General features: G+C 37.4%; 1 protein-coding gene across 1 annotated transcript; it reads right to left on the bottom strand.

Moving 5' to 3' along the window:
* Positions 1–211: 211 nt before the first annotated feature.
* Positions 212–3,491, bottom strand: LOC127934707 (carbohydrate sulfotransferase 1-like). The gene is made up of 2 exons (XM_052532254.1): positions 3,353–3,491; positions 212–1,759 (listed from the first exon to the last, which is right to left on the bottom strand). Exons 1-2 carry the CDS (start codon positions 3,489–3,491, stop codon positions 636–638), a joined length of 1,263 nt encoding a protein of 420 aa, XP_052388214.1. The 3' UTR covers positions 212–635.
* Positions 3,492–16,364: the final 12,873 nt, after the last annotated feature.

Here is a 16,364-nt window from a genome sequence, read left to right as displayed (position 1 = left end):
TTTTTGGGTAACCTATCCCTTTAAAGAAAGGTACTAAGCATTATAGCCGTAATTATTATTCATGAGCTAAGTTCGCTCCAAAGTAGGATCTAAAATGTTGCATTTACATGACATTGACAATTAATATCCAAATTGTCAAAACGGAAAATAAAATTAAAAGTAATATTACGTAACCAAATGTACTTTGTTGGAACCTGCGAGTCCTGTTTGATTCTGTGTATAGGGAAGTCGTGGCCTAATGTTTAGAGAGTCGGACTCCCAATCGAAAGGTTGTGAGTTTGAGTCCCGGGCCGGCAGGAATTGTGGGTGGGGGGAGTGCATGTACAGTTCTCTCTCCACCTTCAATACCACGACTTAGGTGCCCTTGAGCAAGGCATCGAACCCCCAACTGCTCCCCGGGCGCCGCAGCATAAATGGCTGCCCACTGCTCCGGGTGTGTGCTCACAGTGTGTGTGTGTGTTCACTGCTCTGTGTGTGTGCATTTCGGATGGGTTAAATGCAGAGCACAAATTCTGAGTATGGGTCACCATACTTGGCTGAATGTCACGTCACTGTCACTTTCACTTTCAAAGTAAGTCACTTTGGATAAAAGTGTCTTCTAAATGAATGAGTAGTTCACATAAAAATGAACTTTACTATGTCCTAGGCTCCATTAAACTTTTTGTTATATTCCTCAGTTCATCTACAGACTGGACAAGCTTATAGCCTAGCAGAGCAAGAGTTCTATTACAAAGAGATTGAACTGTCTTCACAATGTCAAAGTTCAGATGTACTCTCCAGCTCTGAGCTGTGGCTTTAGAGTCTCTTTTAGTGGAGTACTTGTAGTTCCATTCTGAAGAAGATGGGACAGTGCCGTTGGTGTTATGAACAATCCATGTGAGCACTCTTTGATGCAGGTCCAGTCCCAGAAATCTGTATATCTCCTTGGACTTTTCCTCAGGATTCAAGGCCAAGTCTTCATAGCGTACCAAAAGATACTTCCCCCTCAGCCATGTGGGTTTTTGGAGGCTAGTCTCCACAGAATACTCAATATCTCTGCAAGTTCTCGTTATCTGCGTCAGGTCCACGTACCGTGGTTGGCGGCCAGTGGCATTCCAGATCTTCCAGGCCCTGAATTTACCGGCAAAAGCAAACATGCGGGAGGTGAGAATGGCTCGGGGGTCTCTCACCAAATGGACAATTCTCAAATCTAAACGGGGGTCTTCTGAAAGCGTACGTAGGTCGCCTATCTCTGGGATACGAACTGTTTTTATGGCCACGTGACTTCGTGCTTGGCAAGCCTGAGAGGCTAGTGTGAGGTTCAAGGCCTGGCACTTTTTTGGACACCAGACTTCATCCGGTTGGCCTGCCAGAACCTCCTCGCCACCTTCCTGGCATACGGGTGGCGTGCACAGGGCGTGACTGGAGCTGCGGCGGAAATAGGCTCCGGTCATGTGATCCTGTGGTTCGGGGCGAATATAGCTCTCCAGGAAGCTGAAGTCACAGTTGTAGAGATTGAGTAAGAGGTCTCGGTAGGCTCCCAGAAGAGCTCTGCCATCTAAAGCCCTTTGTAGACGGCTACTAGAATTGGTGAAGGCCTGCTGCACGTGAAAAAGAGGCTCAAAAACATAAAATATGCCAGGATGTTGATTGAAAAGTTGTCCAGTAAATGAGGAGCCACTGCGGGTTTGTGCAAACAGAAGGATGTGCTTTCGAGCGGTGACAGCACTAGTCTCATCAGGGACATGGCTGTCATCGCAGAGAGATTTCCATCTCTGCTCTGGGGAAGAGAAAAAGAGAAAGTGAGATAATATGGTGCTCTGAAACCTCAGAGGACATTATAAGGTACAAAAGACCCAATTAGTTCAGCTTCGTCTTTAATCAATCATTTATCTGGGTAAGAAATACCTGGAGCTTTAATTTAAGGAAAAGCACAGTATAATCTTAACAAAAAAAAACATAATAAAGTCCAGTGCAATTCAAAAACCAATTCTACCCACAGAGAGGAAATGTACAGAAGTAATAATGTTGTTTTGAAGACTTGGATTCCCTCCATCTGTGGTAGTAATTATTTCACCATTTTGAAGCAATATTTGAAAAAAATTATAAAATTGAAATATGAACAACGGCATTTCTCCACATACGGAAACGACTTTTGCTCAGAATGAACAATTACTATATATAGCAAGAGGGTGGAAGAGACTGATAATGCTTGTAATTATGGCTGATGAGAGACTGATTGTGCGTGGCACATTAGGTTGTGCGAGTCGACGTTCGCTGGAAGTGCAAACAGCTGGTCCGTGAGGACATATTACAGCAGATTAATGATGAGATAATTGTAGAATTAATTATTGACATTCCATCTCTTGCTTCTTACAGCGGATGAGGGGGGAATTTCCAGGTTGCATTTCTAACAGTCCTCTTCTAATTTCTTTCCTTACAAACTTACTCATTACAGAAGTGATGACCCGAGAGAGATAAGCCTATAGAGAGAATGCCATTTGAATCCTTAATAATGATCTTGTCAAACCAGCTAAAGCTATGTGCATAATCAAACATGAATTATAATTGAATTTAAATCTCTATGCAAACTATAATAAAATGGAGGGCTTAAACTGTGTCTAAAGTGCATTCTGGCATTTTGTATATACAGTAATATTGATTACACATGAATAGATAGGTCATTGCTGTTATGCAGTTTTTAAGTTCTGTAACTTTATGTCTGTATTTAAGTATTTCTACAACATGGTTTTGAGATACATGACCTGGTCAAGCTCAAATACTTCATTTCGTTAATTCTATTTACACAAAGGAAAGAAAATCAAAAGACTGTTTCTGTGTTAGAAGTAATTTAATTAGATCTTTTTATTTGCTGCTCTATTTATTTTATCCAGTATATTTCAGCATTAAATGAAAGTTCACTGTATGTTTTTGAATGCATATTATTGATCTGATAGTGAACAATTCATATGCATGTAAACAATTTTTTTTTTGACCTTGTACTATTTAATGAAATTGTCATAACGCAATATTCGAATGAAACAATATACCTCTCTCTTGCAAAGATCTGTCATTTTATCTGTTTAATTCCAGCTTTAATAAATATATGGTATTATGGGAACATGAAACTGTATGGCATAATAAAAATGACCCAGACACAGATGAAAGGAAAACCTTGTTTATTTGTTAATCTAGAATAAATGTAAATACAATCCATCAGTGGGTTATTGTAAATCGGATACAATTTTAAAAAATTATAATAATTTCCACTTCCAAATTTCATTTTCATTTCTTTCAGTTACAGCACTGACCAGCAGAATGCTCATACAATTTTAAATGTCATTGTGCTTTATGTTACAGGACAGTGACTCACCTTTACCCTGGCGTCCTTGGCAGTGGGCGGAGTCTTGGCATGGGCCACTGAAGGAGTCGTGGAGGGAACGGATGGCAGTGTACTGCACCCCCAAAGACGTGCACACGAGCAGAAGTAGAGTCTTCCACGAGCACTCCATACTGCTCCGTCACCATCACATTCTTCACTCTGTCAGGAAGGCGAGCATGAACTCTTATTTACTATAGCAACCTATGTAGCAAAAAAGGAAGGATTGCACTTTTCTTTGTCAGTTAGAATTGTTTTTTTAGACTTTAAAACATTTAAACAAGATAAAGTGCCAGATTGTAAACAGTGTGTCTGCTTTGCATTTGAGAGATCATTACACAGAGTTGCTTATGGAGTTTCATTACAAATAGGCAGATGTGAGATGCATTATCATTGTAGGAGCTAAAGTAAGGAGTTGGAACTGTATTACATATTTTTCACATTTGATCATTGTCACAATCACAGAATAGGCTACTTGGCCCTGTTAACATATTATTTCCATATTTAAATAATCGCAAAACCGTAAACTAAACCACTGTAAAAAAGGTGGTCATTTCTGTCACCTGGACTCACAGATCAATCCATTTGCTGGCCAAATATCTAATGCTGCTCTCTCTTGATCTGTTAAGCTCCAATCTGATTTATTAGTCTACCATGAAACAAAATACCAAGCTGATACAACAAGTAGCTCTGATGATGAAAAATGTAAATAGTTTACCAAAGTTTGCATATTATTAATTATGTAAACTGACTATACAATCTCACTGATACTATAATAACAATGTTCCTGTTTCTGAAAGCCAGAATAAGCTGTGATGTGGACCAGCCCTTTTGCCTTTTTGTCAAACCTCTGGCTATGGAAGACTAATGAGTTGGAAGTATTCATCTCTTTCCATTTGCAGGTGCTTTAAAACAGTAATGTGAATTAATCTACTTTTGAATCCCCAGAATTCAGCTCAAAACTCATGGCATCTTAGTATTAGTTACAGATGACAACCCAAGCTAGTTGGCCTTTCCTTTTCCAACATTTCAAATTGCCCGAACCTGCTCCAAAATCAATGTGTTGCTGCAGTTTTCAGTTTACACTGTTTGAGGTGTTGCTATTAGACATGCAATATCTGCAAGAAATTCTCTGCCTCTTATCACAATCTCATTTCTCTTCAAATTATCAAAATTAGCATCTTAAATAATGCAGTGCCTATTTTAGCTGTGATGTATGTTGCCACGTTTCTCTTGAGCAAATCCTTAATATCCATTTCATCAAGGTGGCACAAGATAGGCTGTGATGGCCTCCAAGTACAATTTTCTATCTCTTTTAGTCTCTGAATGAATATGGTCTATGATATCAGCGATTTTGTTAGACAAAATGTAAGAAGCAGAAATGCCATATTACATATTAACTTCTGCAGCTAATATAAAGTAACATGTCAGAAAAATGTAGCAAGGCAGTTTTTCATGCTGTCAGCATTTCAACTACATTGTTAGAGCATACATTTACAAATGGCAATCAAGCACTCTACACATTCCTTATCAATGAACAGCATGTTGCTTGCCTTGGGTTCCTTGAAATGTGCATGAAAAACTTTTGCTGCCCTGCTAATTTAGCATTCAATTAGGTGGTTTCCCTGTGCTTTTTATTAGCTCCTGAGATGGACTAGTCACCACTGCAGCTCTGTATATAATGACAGTTTTATACAGCAAGTAGCATAAGAGAGCTGTTACTAAAAAGTCGAGCACTATCAGGATTGATCAAAATTGTTTGGTGTCTGTGACAATCAATATATTGAAATCTGCATGTGACCAGCTGGTTGTATTTTTGTGAATCTGAAGTGTTTTTTTTTTGTGAAAACACATTAGGATAGCTGTTGAAATAAAAAATTAAAAAAATCTAATCTGACATACAGTATACTTTGGCGTCTATACTGAAGTAAAGACTGTCTTTCGCTTTTCAATCACTGCTATCTTGAAATCCTCATTGGCTACAGCCCTTTTCAAACCATTTACAGGATTTCAGGGTTGTCTCTTACAATAAAGTCTCTTATGTCTCTTATGATTCTGCTTTTTCATTCAACAAACTGATTACCACATTGGGAATAGGGGATTTATTTCCATCAGTGTGCACACTGAGAGCTTTTTCTGCCATTTGACAAAATCACTCCAGCCACATCGACCAACACAATCAAGCAGCACTATGAGCCGTCAGCTACTGGAAGAAAACTGATGTCTGTTTCTCTGTGTCACATTTCTCCTAAGTAAATGCCTGGGTATTTTGACCTTGCTGTGTTAATATATATTCATCTGTTTTTAAAAACTCATTACAGACATGTTAATGTCTCCAAAGATGACATCAAAGGATTCAGATAGTTTCTAATTTACCTCACCTAATAAATGTCAGAGTAGTTTGAGAATTAATTAAATATCCGAGCAGTTATGCATACAACAATTCACACTCACTGCAATTAAAAAATTAAGTTTCATTCTTGCCAAATCAAAAGTGTTGCCAAGGTCTCAATCTGCACTGGTACATCTATAGCAGATATTTGACCACTCTGAACTCTTTTTTTTTTTTTTTTTTTTTTATTATTATTATTAAATGGATGAATTAAGTTGTCAATACAAGATTAGGAATATATGCAGAATTCTATATGATAAGTTATTTATTATTACATGACTAAACTCTTCATGTGTCTACATGCCTACAGGCACAGCAGGCTGCTATTCAAGGTTAATGTGTGTCTATGGCCAAAATAGCTACAGGCAAAACACTAATGTGAGCGACCAATCCATTATATCTAAAAAACCATAAATACAGCATCGCTCAATAAATAACCATCAAAATGTCTATAGTGCATTACCCCATAGCTTTCATGTAGAATTTGCAAGAGTACAAATTGCTTAACAACAATGGAATGTTGGTCTTAAGCTTGTTTTTGCATGTTTAAGATTGTATTCAGTTGGTTTGCTGGTCTCATTAAGATGGTCTCATAGCCTGGCCATGAAAAGTGCCTGAATTAACCAATTAACTCAAAAGACGAGTATGACCAGGTTTGGAGACCAGATAAGACGGGCAATGCAGTTTAGTTTGGTGTGATGTTTGATGTTTTATAGATATTTTACCAGAGCATGCCTAGCTGGAACAAGGTGCAATACATGATATGTATTACAGTATACATTTTTATGTATTACAGTATTACATAATGATAAAAAACTTAAATATATTAAAAATAAATAAAAACATGTATAGGCTAAATACACTGTAAGTCGTTTTGGATAAAAGCTTCTGCTAAATGTAGCCTAACCTATGTTTTAAATCATGGTTTTAAAAATGCATTGAATATTTTCTTTTTACATTGATAAGTCGAACCACAACTCTTTCCACAAGACTGCCTAAATGAATTACACACAAAAAAAATAATAAAAGATTTTACAAGCATTTTACTGGTTCCTAGAAATTAGTTTTCATGTCACTGACGTTCGCAGTTTAAATCTTGTTTATAAGACTGAATCTAGCCACATCTGTTAAGAGCATCCCTTGTCACACAGCCTCCGCTGACACAACTTCTTATCTAAGCTTCGAGAAGCTGTATCAAATGCATTTGCATCTTGGAAGTTAATATGATCAGCATCGCTTACCACTCACGACGTGTTGAAATATTTCACCGATAAAACAAGCATGGACTCGATCCAGTAAAGTTGATCCAGATAGTCCTGCGGTTCTCGAGTCAGTCCATAGGCAAACATGCGTGTGCTGAGCGTCTGTATTAAGTGACAGATGGATAATGTTGGCTTTCTGTAAAAGCAGGGGGTGGGCATCGTGCGTGGATAACCAGTGGGGTTTTCTCTTCCTCTGTCAATGGTTTGCGTTCTGCCTTTAATCAGTGACTGCGACTGAAAACGGGCATCGGGGATGACGAGGGGTTTCTGGTTGTTTGTACCTGACGCACAAACCAGTCGCTACTTTCTTTCTTTCATTGAGCAGTTTAGACACTTATTCACAAAGCGTTCATCAAAAAATCGCTTGTATATAAGTTTATTAAAGCAATTGTTTATGCAGAAAATGAAAATTTTGGTATTTATTTAATGTCGTTTCAAACTTTCCTGGAAAACATACAATTGAATAAGTATATGCAATATTAGCAACCTTGTCATCGTTTTTTCATTCAACGACAATGAATGTTGATCCGCGCGGGATTTTAGTGCACATGATTTAAAGATACAGTTCTCCTAAAGTCAGAAAACCTCAGTAAGGTGGTTATTGCAAGAACGCGGCTTAGGAGTGTAATTCCAACAAGATACTTTTTCCAGACTGTGTTTTCACGCAAATGCACACTCTGTTCGCTTGTTTGTTTAAATGCCCACAAAAACACGATCTCGGATAGCTTTTTCTTAACCCCTTGAACGGCGTAAAGGTCGGGTTTAAATTAGAGGATCAGAACGATGTGAATGAGAAAACAAATGTGAAGAATTTATTGAAAGGATTCCACTCCAATAAATCTGTTCACTAATTGGACATTTCTGGTTCTCTTTATAGGTCTATATGCTTTTATGATGGTTTTGCATATAATTTTCCTAATTTTCCTTTTGCAATATCCAGGGGCGTGTCTAGAGCATTTTCAGTGGGGGGGCCATGCTGGGGCACTGCCTCCTAATGGGGTGGCCGCCACTGCCCCCCCCCCCCAAAAAAAAGCGAAATTCTAAAGTGTATTACGTATATCCTATTGATTTTATTATTATTTTTAACTTGAATAAGTTACTTGTAAACAAATGCAGTAATAAAGCACATTTTTGATTACTTTAGTTTTTGTCATCCCTGTATACATCCATTAAGTTAAATTTGAGAATACATATATATATATATTTTTTTTTTCATTGAAAGAAACTCCCTATATCTTTACTTCTTTTCATGGCTTGCCACTGCTCTCTTCCCTGCCTTCAAAAGAAACACTTATGTGTGTCTGTTTTTCTCAATCTCAAAAAAAAAAATTCAAATTGTAAATGAAATGCACAGAATGCATCCACAACATTTCATGTGTAAATGGCTAAGTTAGGCCTGACAATTTAACTGACTCTCTAACTGACTTACTCTCATGCATTAACAAGTAACGTGTCACCAGACAAATATTATTATGGAACATTCTGTGCATATTGTCATTTGGTGCAATCTTGCTATATGTGGTCACTGTCACAAAATAAACTGATACAAAATATGCAAATCAACATGACATGTTTATTGTTTGATAGCCCCCCATCGTATTTTACTTTTATTGTGTTTTATTAAACGTTGACTGAACGTTCGATTGAAATCAACCACGACCAACGCGAGCAGAGCCTGACGGGGTAAAAACATTGATCTGAGAAAACCATACAAACATTTTAAACCATACATAAAGGTTACCTACCAGCTCTTTGTTTGGTGTCTTGTGATGTGTCGTTCTTGACTGACGAATCTTTAATGTGACTAGGGAAGAACAAGTCGTCTCTATGACGGCGACATCACTTTGATTGTTTTTTTTTTACAGTGGATTCTAATCTTCAAAAATGACCGTGTTGTATGATTTATATCTTTTGAGTTCACCCTTCAGATTAGACTATAGAACAGTAGTGTTACTTGTTTAGGATTCAAAATGTTGTTTGCTTTTAATTTATGTCATTACGTACTTTTTGAGCAAGCATCTTATACATATATTATTAAAAATGGATTAAAAATTAAACTAGGCTATAAATACTTTATTAGATTATTAGATTATTATATAGCCTAGTGTTTATTTACTGATAGACAGTCAAAAAGACAAATTAATCAATATTTTATTTATTAAAAGGTTTTATTTATTTATAAAATAATAACATCACAGAACCTCAAGAAACAGTAACAAAAACACAGTGACAGAAATGTCAGAAATAGCGCATGGGTCTGTCACGTGATTAAGGAATGATTAGAACCCGAAGACTTGTCAGACACTAGGTGAGTTAATCACAGACTGAAGACCCAGGTCAAGAATTAATTAATTAAGTCCAAGATCGCGACGAGCGTTGTTTCTCTGAAGACGCTGCACTTCTTTGAATCCCGAACTTCAGTAGAGTCTATAGACTGATTTGCCATAAAATGAACCAATCACAAGACATCTTATAGGGGGGGCACCTGGGGTGGCCAATCGAATTTCAGGGGGGGGCCGGTGCCCCCCCTGGCCACCACGTAGACCCGCCCCTGGCAATATCAGCCCCATGCTTGACAGTGTGTGAACTCTTAAGTAACTCCTCAGGAGGTTCATGAACACCGGCGGCGCCAGGGGGGGGGTGTCCTGGGGGGTCTCAAGACCCTGCCAAAAAACGCCTTGACCCCCCATTTGACCCCCCACCCTCTTCCTGATTATATACATATATATATATATGTATCCGGGATAAATATAAAAAAAATATCTTCAAGCTACGCAGAATAATAATAAATAAAAAATTATTTCGACATTCGTACACTGAACGAGAATCGTTTTCTGTCAGACGCGTCCGATTCGAGAACCGAGGAGCAGATGATACTGCGCATGTGTGATTCAGTGTGAAGCAGACTGACTCACAGCTCGTCTGAACCGAACTGATTCTTTTGATGATTGATTCTGAACTGATTCTGTGGTAGTGTTATGAGCGCGGGTAAATCGAAGGCTTGAAAGAAGGGCAGTCGTCGCGAATGACATTACATCGAGCGCAAAAGAACCGGTGAACCGTTTTTTTTTCCAACTAGTTTTATTTGATCGAACTGTCCGAAAGAACCGGTTCACTTGAGCACCTGCTCCTTTGCCCCTTAAGTGCCCTTTTGTCAAAGCAAAATTTCCTGGATTTTTTTTTTTTTTTTGTAATAACATTCCCTTTTGTGAATGCCTGCCCACGCCCAATCATGATATTAGTACAATTTATTAATAATAATTTAGCCGTAAATAAAATAACCAACATGATGACCTTTCACCTTACGACGACCTCATCCGACGCGCTTTTTTTAAAGGATATTTTCAACACCGCGGCAGCTGGTAAGTGGTGTTTCATTCTCAGCGAAGTGATTTTGATGTTTATTTACTTATTATTATTTTACAAGAACGATGTGATGTGAGAACATGCAGATATGTTGCTGTGTGTAGCCTGTAGTGTAGAAGTAACGTTAGCATGCTGTTTTAGGGAGAAAAGTTTCACAGGCATCGAGGGGTCTGGTCTTTTTTATGTTATTTGACTACACTATTATTATATTACAGTACTTATTTATTTTTTAACACATAGAGTGCCTTAAAAATAATTATCACAACACTGGTAAGGCTTATTCAGATTTTCTCATTCTCTGAATTATCATTATAAAAATAAAAACTATTCAGAAATGAATTAAAATATAGTTATATTTTAAATGAGACGCAAATATTATTATTTTTTTCTACAATAGCAACAATGTTTACAACAGCAAGACCACTTTAGCCTGTAAACTCAATAATATCTCTCTGGAAATAAATGTAAAATTATCAATGTCAATAAAAAAATGCATAATACACCTGACATCAAAGTGCAGTGTGAAGGATATGAATAAAAAATGTAGCCTGTCATTTGTTTACATTGCAAAGGTGTTCGATTTTAGGCAACAACAACTACAACAGTAATAATAATATGAATCACTATATTCCAGTGTATCAGTTTTTATGTTTTGTATCAATATTTAAGGTGGACTTATTGATTAGGTCCAACCCTTTAAAGTTTGAGCATATTGTTTGCAAACTGCAATTGATTAATTAATTAAAAACAAAGTAGTTGATATGCTGTGTTGTTTTTGTTGTTTAGTAGCAGTAATATGCAGTTATTAGCCGTGTGCACTGTATTTTTTGTTGTTTTTCATGACACCCCCCTTGAAATGACCAGGACCCCCCATTGCCCCCCCAATCAAAATTGTCTGGAGCCGCCACTATTCATGAATATTGTAACAAATAACTTACTTAACATACTTAACAATTACAAAGCACAGATTTTATTAAAAACACACAGGGTCTATGAACACAGGCAAAACCACAAGCTTAAAAGTATGATGATAGATTTTGTTGAAAAGTCAGCCCATTACAACGTCTCACTAGGCTTGTCTTTACTGTCCCGCCGCCAAAGGGAGAGCTGACAGACCCAGATGCCAGGCTCCAAATCACTTCTCAGAGGAGTCTGTTCAATTAAGCTGTTAAACTGTTTAATAATCCTGCTCTTAACACAGTGACTGATCAGTTGGCTCACATAGCCGCACTCATCACTTTCCTGTTAGAATCAGTTTTAATTTATAGACATTCCTGATGATCCTCTTATATACTACTATTGGGGTTTTTTTTGCCCTAGAAGTCACTCCTAGCTCACAGTGTTTGTGTGTGTGTGTGTGTGTGTGTGTGTATTTTTATTGTGGTTAGGCTGTTCCAGGGCTATTTCAGGGGGCAGATCCTGTCTGGACAAATACTCTTGGTTGGTTGAGTTTATTAATGTTATTTTTTTATTTAGTGTTGCTATACGGCAAAGTCACATTGCCTCATCATGACACATTTTTTTGAGTTATAATGTGGCTCGACTTTACGATCTGATATTTTTGGAATAAGTCATATTATGTGTCATGTTTAACATGTAATGCTTTCTGATAAGAAAAAAGAGGGTTCATAGGTCGGTTAACATTTTGTTTCCCCTTCTGAAAAGAAAACTGCATTCTTTCATGCATGCATTTTAATTAAAATCAATAAAAGGTAATTCCTGTAAGGTTTGGTGGCCAGTTAGCTCACCACTCAATGTTTAATTTTCTTTACAAAAAGGACACCCCCAGTGGAAATGCACATCACTACAGTCCTGATAAAATCTTTTGGATGAGAATTGCAGCTGTTTTATCAGTAGGGATGCAGCAACTATTATATCTGAGGGGCAATGTCTTTCATGCTTTAGGTAATGTCTTTCGATGCATGATGTCTTTAAATGGGATTAAATAAGACAAGGCCATGCAGAACCCAGATAACCTGGGACATATTAATATATAAGATAAGCTAGACAGTCTGAGAGAAATGATGTTTCAAAATGTTAGAAATAAAGGACAGAAGTGTGCAGGTTTCAAGTCAAATACAAACGTGTGTTGGAGCACAAATGACACCCATGAAATAGGTACATGTAAGGGAAACAGGTCAATTTAGCTCAAAGGGAATCATTTAAGATTTTAAAGGGAATTTGAACAGAATCACTGTTTCACGGCTGTTCACGGAGACGCGCCTGCGGTTCAGTGAACGAGCCGTTTAACATCAAATCTGCGCTGGATACTAATATCCAAACTAAAGTGAAAACACTATCAATTAGCACAGTAACAAGATCGGCAGTTTAAGACATTAACTTGTAAGCACAAAACACAAGATACTTCTCTTTTCAATATGAATAAGGCTTTATTAGATAAATCTAAGACATATAAACTAATCTAACACATAAACGCACGCACACACACATTCACACAAGTTGCAGGAAGGTCGAAAGTTAGGGAAAGATGAGTTTAAGAGAATGGAAATATGGAATCCCAAGTTTACAGCAATACGTTAAATTGCATAGACATGAACAACCATCAATCACGTAATTAGCACTCGCATTGAGTTCCTCAATGGGGTTAAAATTATATTAGATACACCAGCACAACAAATATCTGGGAATACGTTGCCTTAGTTTGCTGTGAAAGGGACTCCAGTTGAAAGGGGTATCCCGGTGTCGCTGATTGGCTGGAAGTTCAGTAGTGAAGTGACGTCTTGGGAAGCCCGTGGTTGTTGGGCGTTGGCTGAAAGTGCAGAGTCGTGTTCGCTGGTTGAAGTTGAATGGACGTTACAAAACTTAACTCAGAACACGAAACTCTCAAACGGAAAAGAAAAGAAATAAAGTTTGACGAGACTAGGTTGTTTTCTTTCTCATCGTGGCATAGTAGCAGCAGGCAGGCACGCTGGAACCGCGCTCAAAGAACAATGATGATTAACCGCATGGCTAGATGCTACAAGCTAAAGCTAGGTAGCAAAGCTACAAGCTAAGAGCAGGCATGACTGATAGCACGAGCAAGGCTGGAACTAAAAGCAGACTAAAAGCCGACATGGCTAATAGCAGCAGCTAGGGACTAAAAGCAGACTAAAAAACAAGGCATGACTGATAGCACAAGCAATGCTAGAACTAAAAGCCGACATGGCTAATAGCAGCAGCTAGACTAGAACTAAAAGCAAAAATTTAGTCGTATCCAAAGTATTTAAACTTTCCTGTTGGCCACCCCTCAAATGTTGCCTTGACCAATCAGATATGTTCTTGGGGTTGGTATCATAAATCATTTGTTTATCTTACCAAGCATGTGGTTCTTGCCTCACAGGGTCTAATTTTGGACATGATTCCTATAACATGATTATGATATATTTTACAAATAAATGATTGTCAGGACAATATCAAGCAAGAAAATGCGATTATTTCAATACTAGACATGACTAGGTATCCTATAGTTATCAAAAGACATACACAATAAGTGATTATACATGATAGTCAAATGTGTGGGTTACACGTAAATGAATATGGAGTTAAGCAATGGAATGATTCATTCATAAGTCTTTTTTGAGTTCATTCTGGTCCATATATAATGTATAAAAAGGGTTTCTTTGCCATTCTCTGGCAAAGGACTTTTCTGTGAAGACAAAGGTTTAAAGCCCTTCCCCCTTAGGAATTTCAGTCTGGTTTCAGCTTGTTCTATTGGTGTTAATGTTGAAAGCTGTTGTGTGAACAAGTTGGTTGGTTGGTTATCTTGCTTGGTTCCTGTGGCACTAGAACTGATTTATGACTTCCTGAGGAATTCAGCTCATGTTTCAATGCACACAGCTCTGATAGACTCTTTGATTTGTCTGATTTGACTCATTTCTGCTACATACAACTCTTGCCTTTTGGCATAATGCATGATGACTGTAAGAAAGGTTGACTACTTTGACAAGTTAAAGCTGACATGTCCCATCTAAAAACCTGCCGGTCGAACTGGGTTCATTGCTGGATGACTCAAATAGGCACTTAGTGAATCATTGACACATATCAAAATTAAAGAAAACAGTAAAGGCAGTCTAAAAATAAGCACTGTTTTTATTTAGTGGTAACCATCAAAACCTCTTTAAATATGTCTTGCGTCTCACTCAGGATGTTCTGTTATTTATGTTGCTATGAACTGTGCAGTTAATTATCAAGATTATTTCATGTTCCATTAGCACTTAAAAAACAAAAAAACATTTGACAGCATTTTTGAATGCAAAGAAAATCCATTAACAAAGCACTGGATCATTTATATCCAGTGTATACACTGAGAACGCACCTGTGCTGTAATAAAAACACAAATATGGATTAAAGCTTTCAAACAATTCCAACCCATTGTAACTCAAATAATTTTAATACCTATTTAACAAAGATAGTATTTTGGCTGTCTGCCCAACCACAGCAAAACACACTCATATCTGGAATGCACATAAACAGAGCCGTTTTTCTAATCTGTGTTTCCACACAGGACCAACAGCACAGCTTTACATGACATAACCATGTCCATCAAATGCACACAGAGCTCTCTAGACACCGTCAGCCTTTCTCTCAGTAACTGCCCGTGTTTATGCAGCCAGCTGATATTAGATTCAGCATTAGATTAAAACTCTGTTGACATGTTAATGGAAGCCAAAGAAAAATTAGAACAGGAAGTGTTCTACACATCCCCGGACAGAAGAAGAATGAAAATGTTTACGGATGTTTTTTGCACATCTGTTGTTTATCATTACCAAGATCTCTGTCATGGGAGAGATGATGTTCTAATGGTAGCAGTTCAGTAGTGCTTAATGCCTCTTTCCAGTTGAAACTATGGGATACATGATTAATGGACATGTTTTTACAAGACATAGAGCAATTTTGAATCATAAATGCAGAAAAGAACTAAGAGAAATACATGTCGAACTATCATATGTACACCGTCCTCTATAAATCATGTAGCAAATAGGATAGATCACCCAAATTTACTGTCATTATTTACTCCTTCCGAACCTGTATGGCATTATTTTTTCCACAGAAGTAATTCATGCAGGTTTGGAAATACATGTGGATGAGTGAATGATTCTTAATATTAGTTTGAACTATCCGTTTAAGACCAATATGTTATGGTGTGTTTATGTTTATAGCACGATTTGCTTAGATTGTACTCAGTATTTGACAGGGAAACAAACCAGATGGTCTTGTCTTCATTGCACAAGAAATTGTCACACATACCAGTAGCTGTTTTACATTACCCTCATGACTGAGTCTTGCTGCGTGATCACCCTGAAGACACTTTTGCGATCCATTTCAACATTTACAAAAACAACAATTGTCAGATGTGTAATTGTGATACTGAACACCATTTTGCAATACTTGAGTAAGCCTTTTGAGTAAGTCTTACAAATGTCTTTCCCTATTTCAGGTATGAAGGTGAAAATGAACTCTAAAGGGATAGTTCACTGAAAAATGAAAATTCTTTCATCATTTTCCCACAAGAGAAGATATCTTGAAGAATGTCGGTTACCGAGCAGTTCTGTGATTATTGATTACTGATCAGTGATTTTGATTGTTAGCAAAACAACAACAACAACAACAAAACTGTGAGACGTATCTCAAAATATCTTCTTTTGTGTCTCACGGAAGAAAGTATGTCATTCAGGTTTAGAATTACACGCGAGTAAGTAAATGATGGCAGGATTTCTGGTGAATTGTTTATGAACTATACCTTTACCTTAAGTAGTTTCCTCTTAATTTTCACATTTACACTTTTCATTAACATTATTGTGTAAAAACAATGGAAGCTCAAAAAGGAGTGACCTTATACTCTATGTCTTTGTTGTATTAAGTGCTATTCCTTCCTCTTCAGGTGGTTTAAAACCTCCTCCTGGAATAGTGGCAGATCTTTTCTTAGCTCTTATTTTTAGAAACACCAAAATACAGATCACAGCCAGTAATGATACACATACAATCA

This window comes from Carassius gibelio, chromosome A18, assembly GCF_023724105.1.
Source record: "Carassius gibelio isolate Cgi1373 ecotype wild population from Czech Republic chromosome A18, carGib1.2-hapl.c, whole genome shotgun sequence".
NCBI lineage: Eukaryota > Metazoa > Chordata > Actinopteri > Cypriniformes > Cyprinidae > Carassius > Carassius gibelio.
This window is presented reverse-complemented; position numbering and strand designations above follow the sequence as displayed.

Excerpts from the sequence above, each read along its gene's own strand:
- LOC127934707 (XM_052532254.1), bottom strand. The coding sequence starts at position 3,491 with ATGGAGTGCTCGTGGAAGACTCTACTTCTGCTCGTGTGCACGTCTTTG. Across the intron at positions 1,760-3,352 it reads CCAAGGACGCCAGGGTAAAG|AGCAGAGATGGAAATCTCTC; the intron begins GTGAGTCACTGT and ends TCTCTTCCCCAG.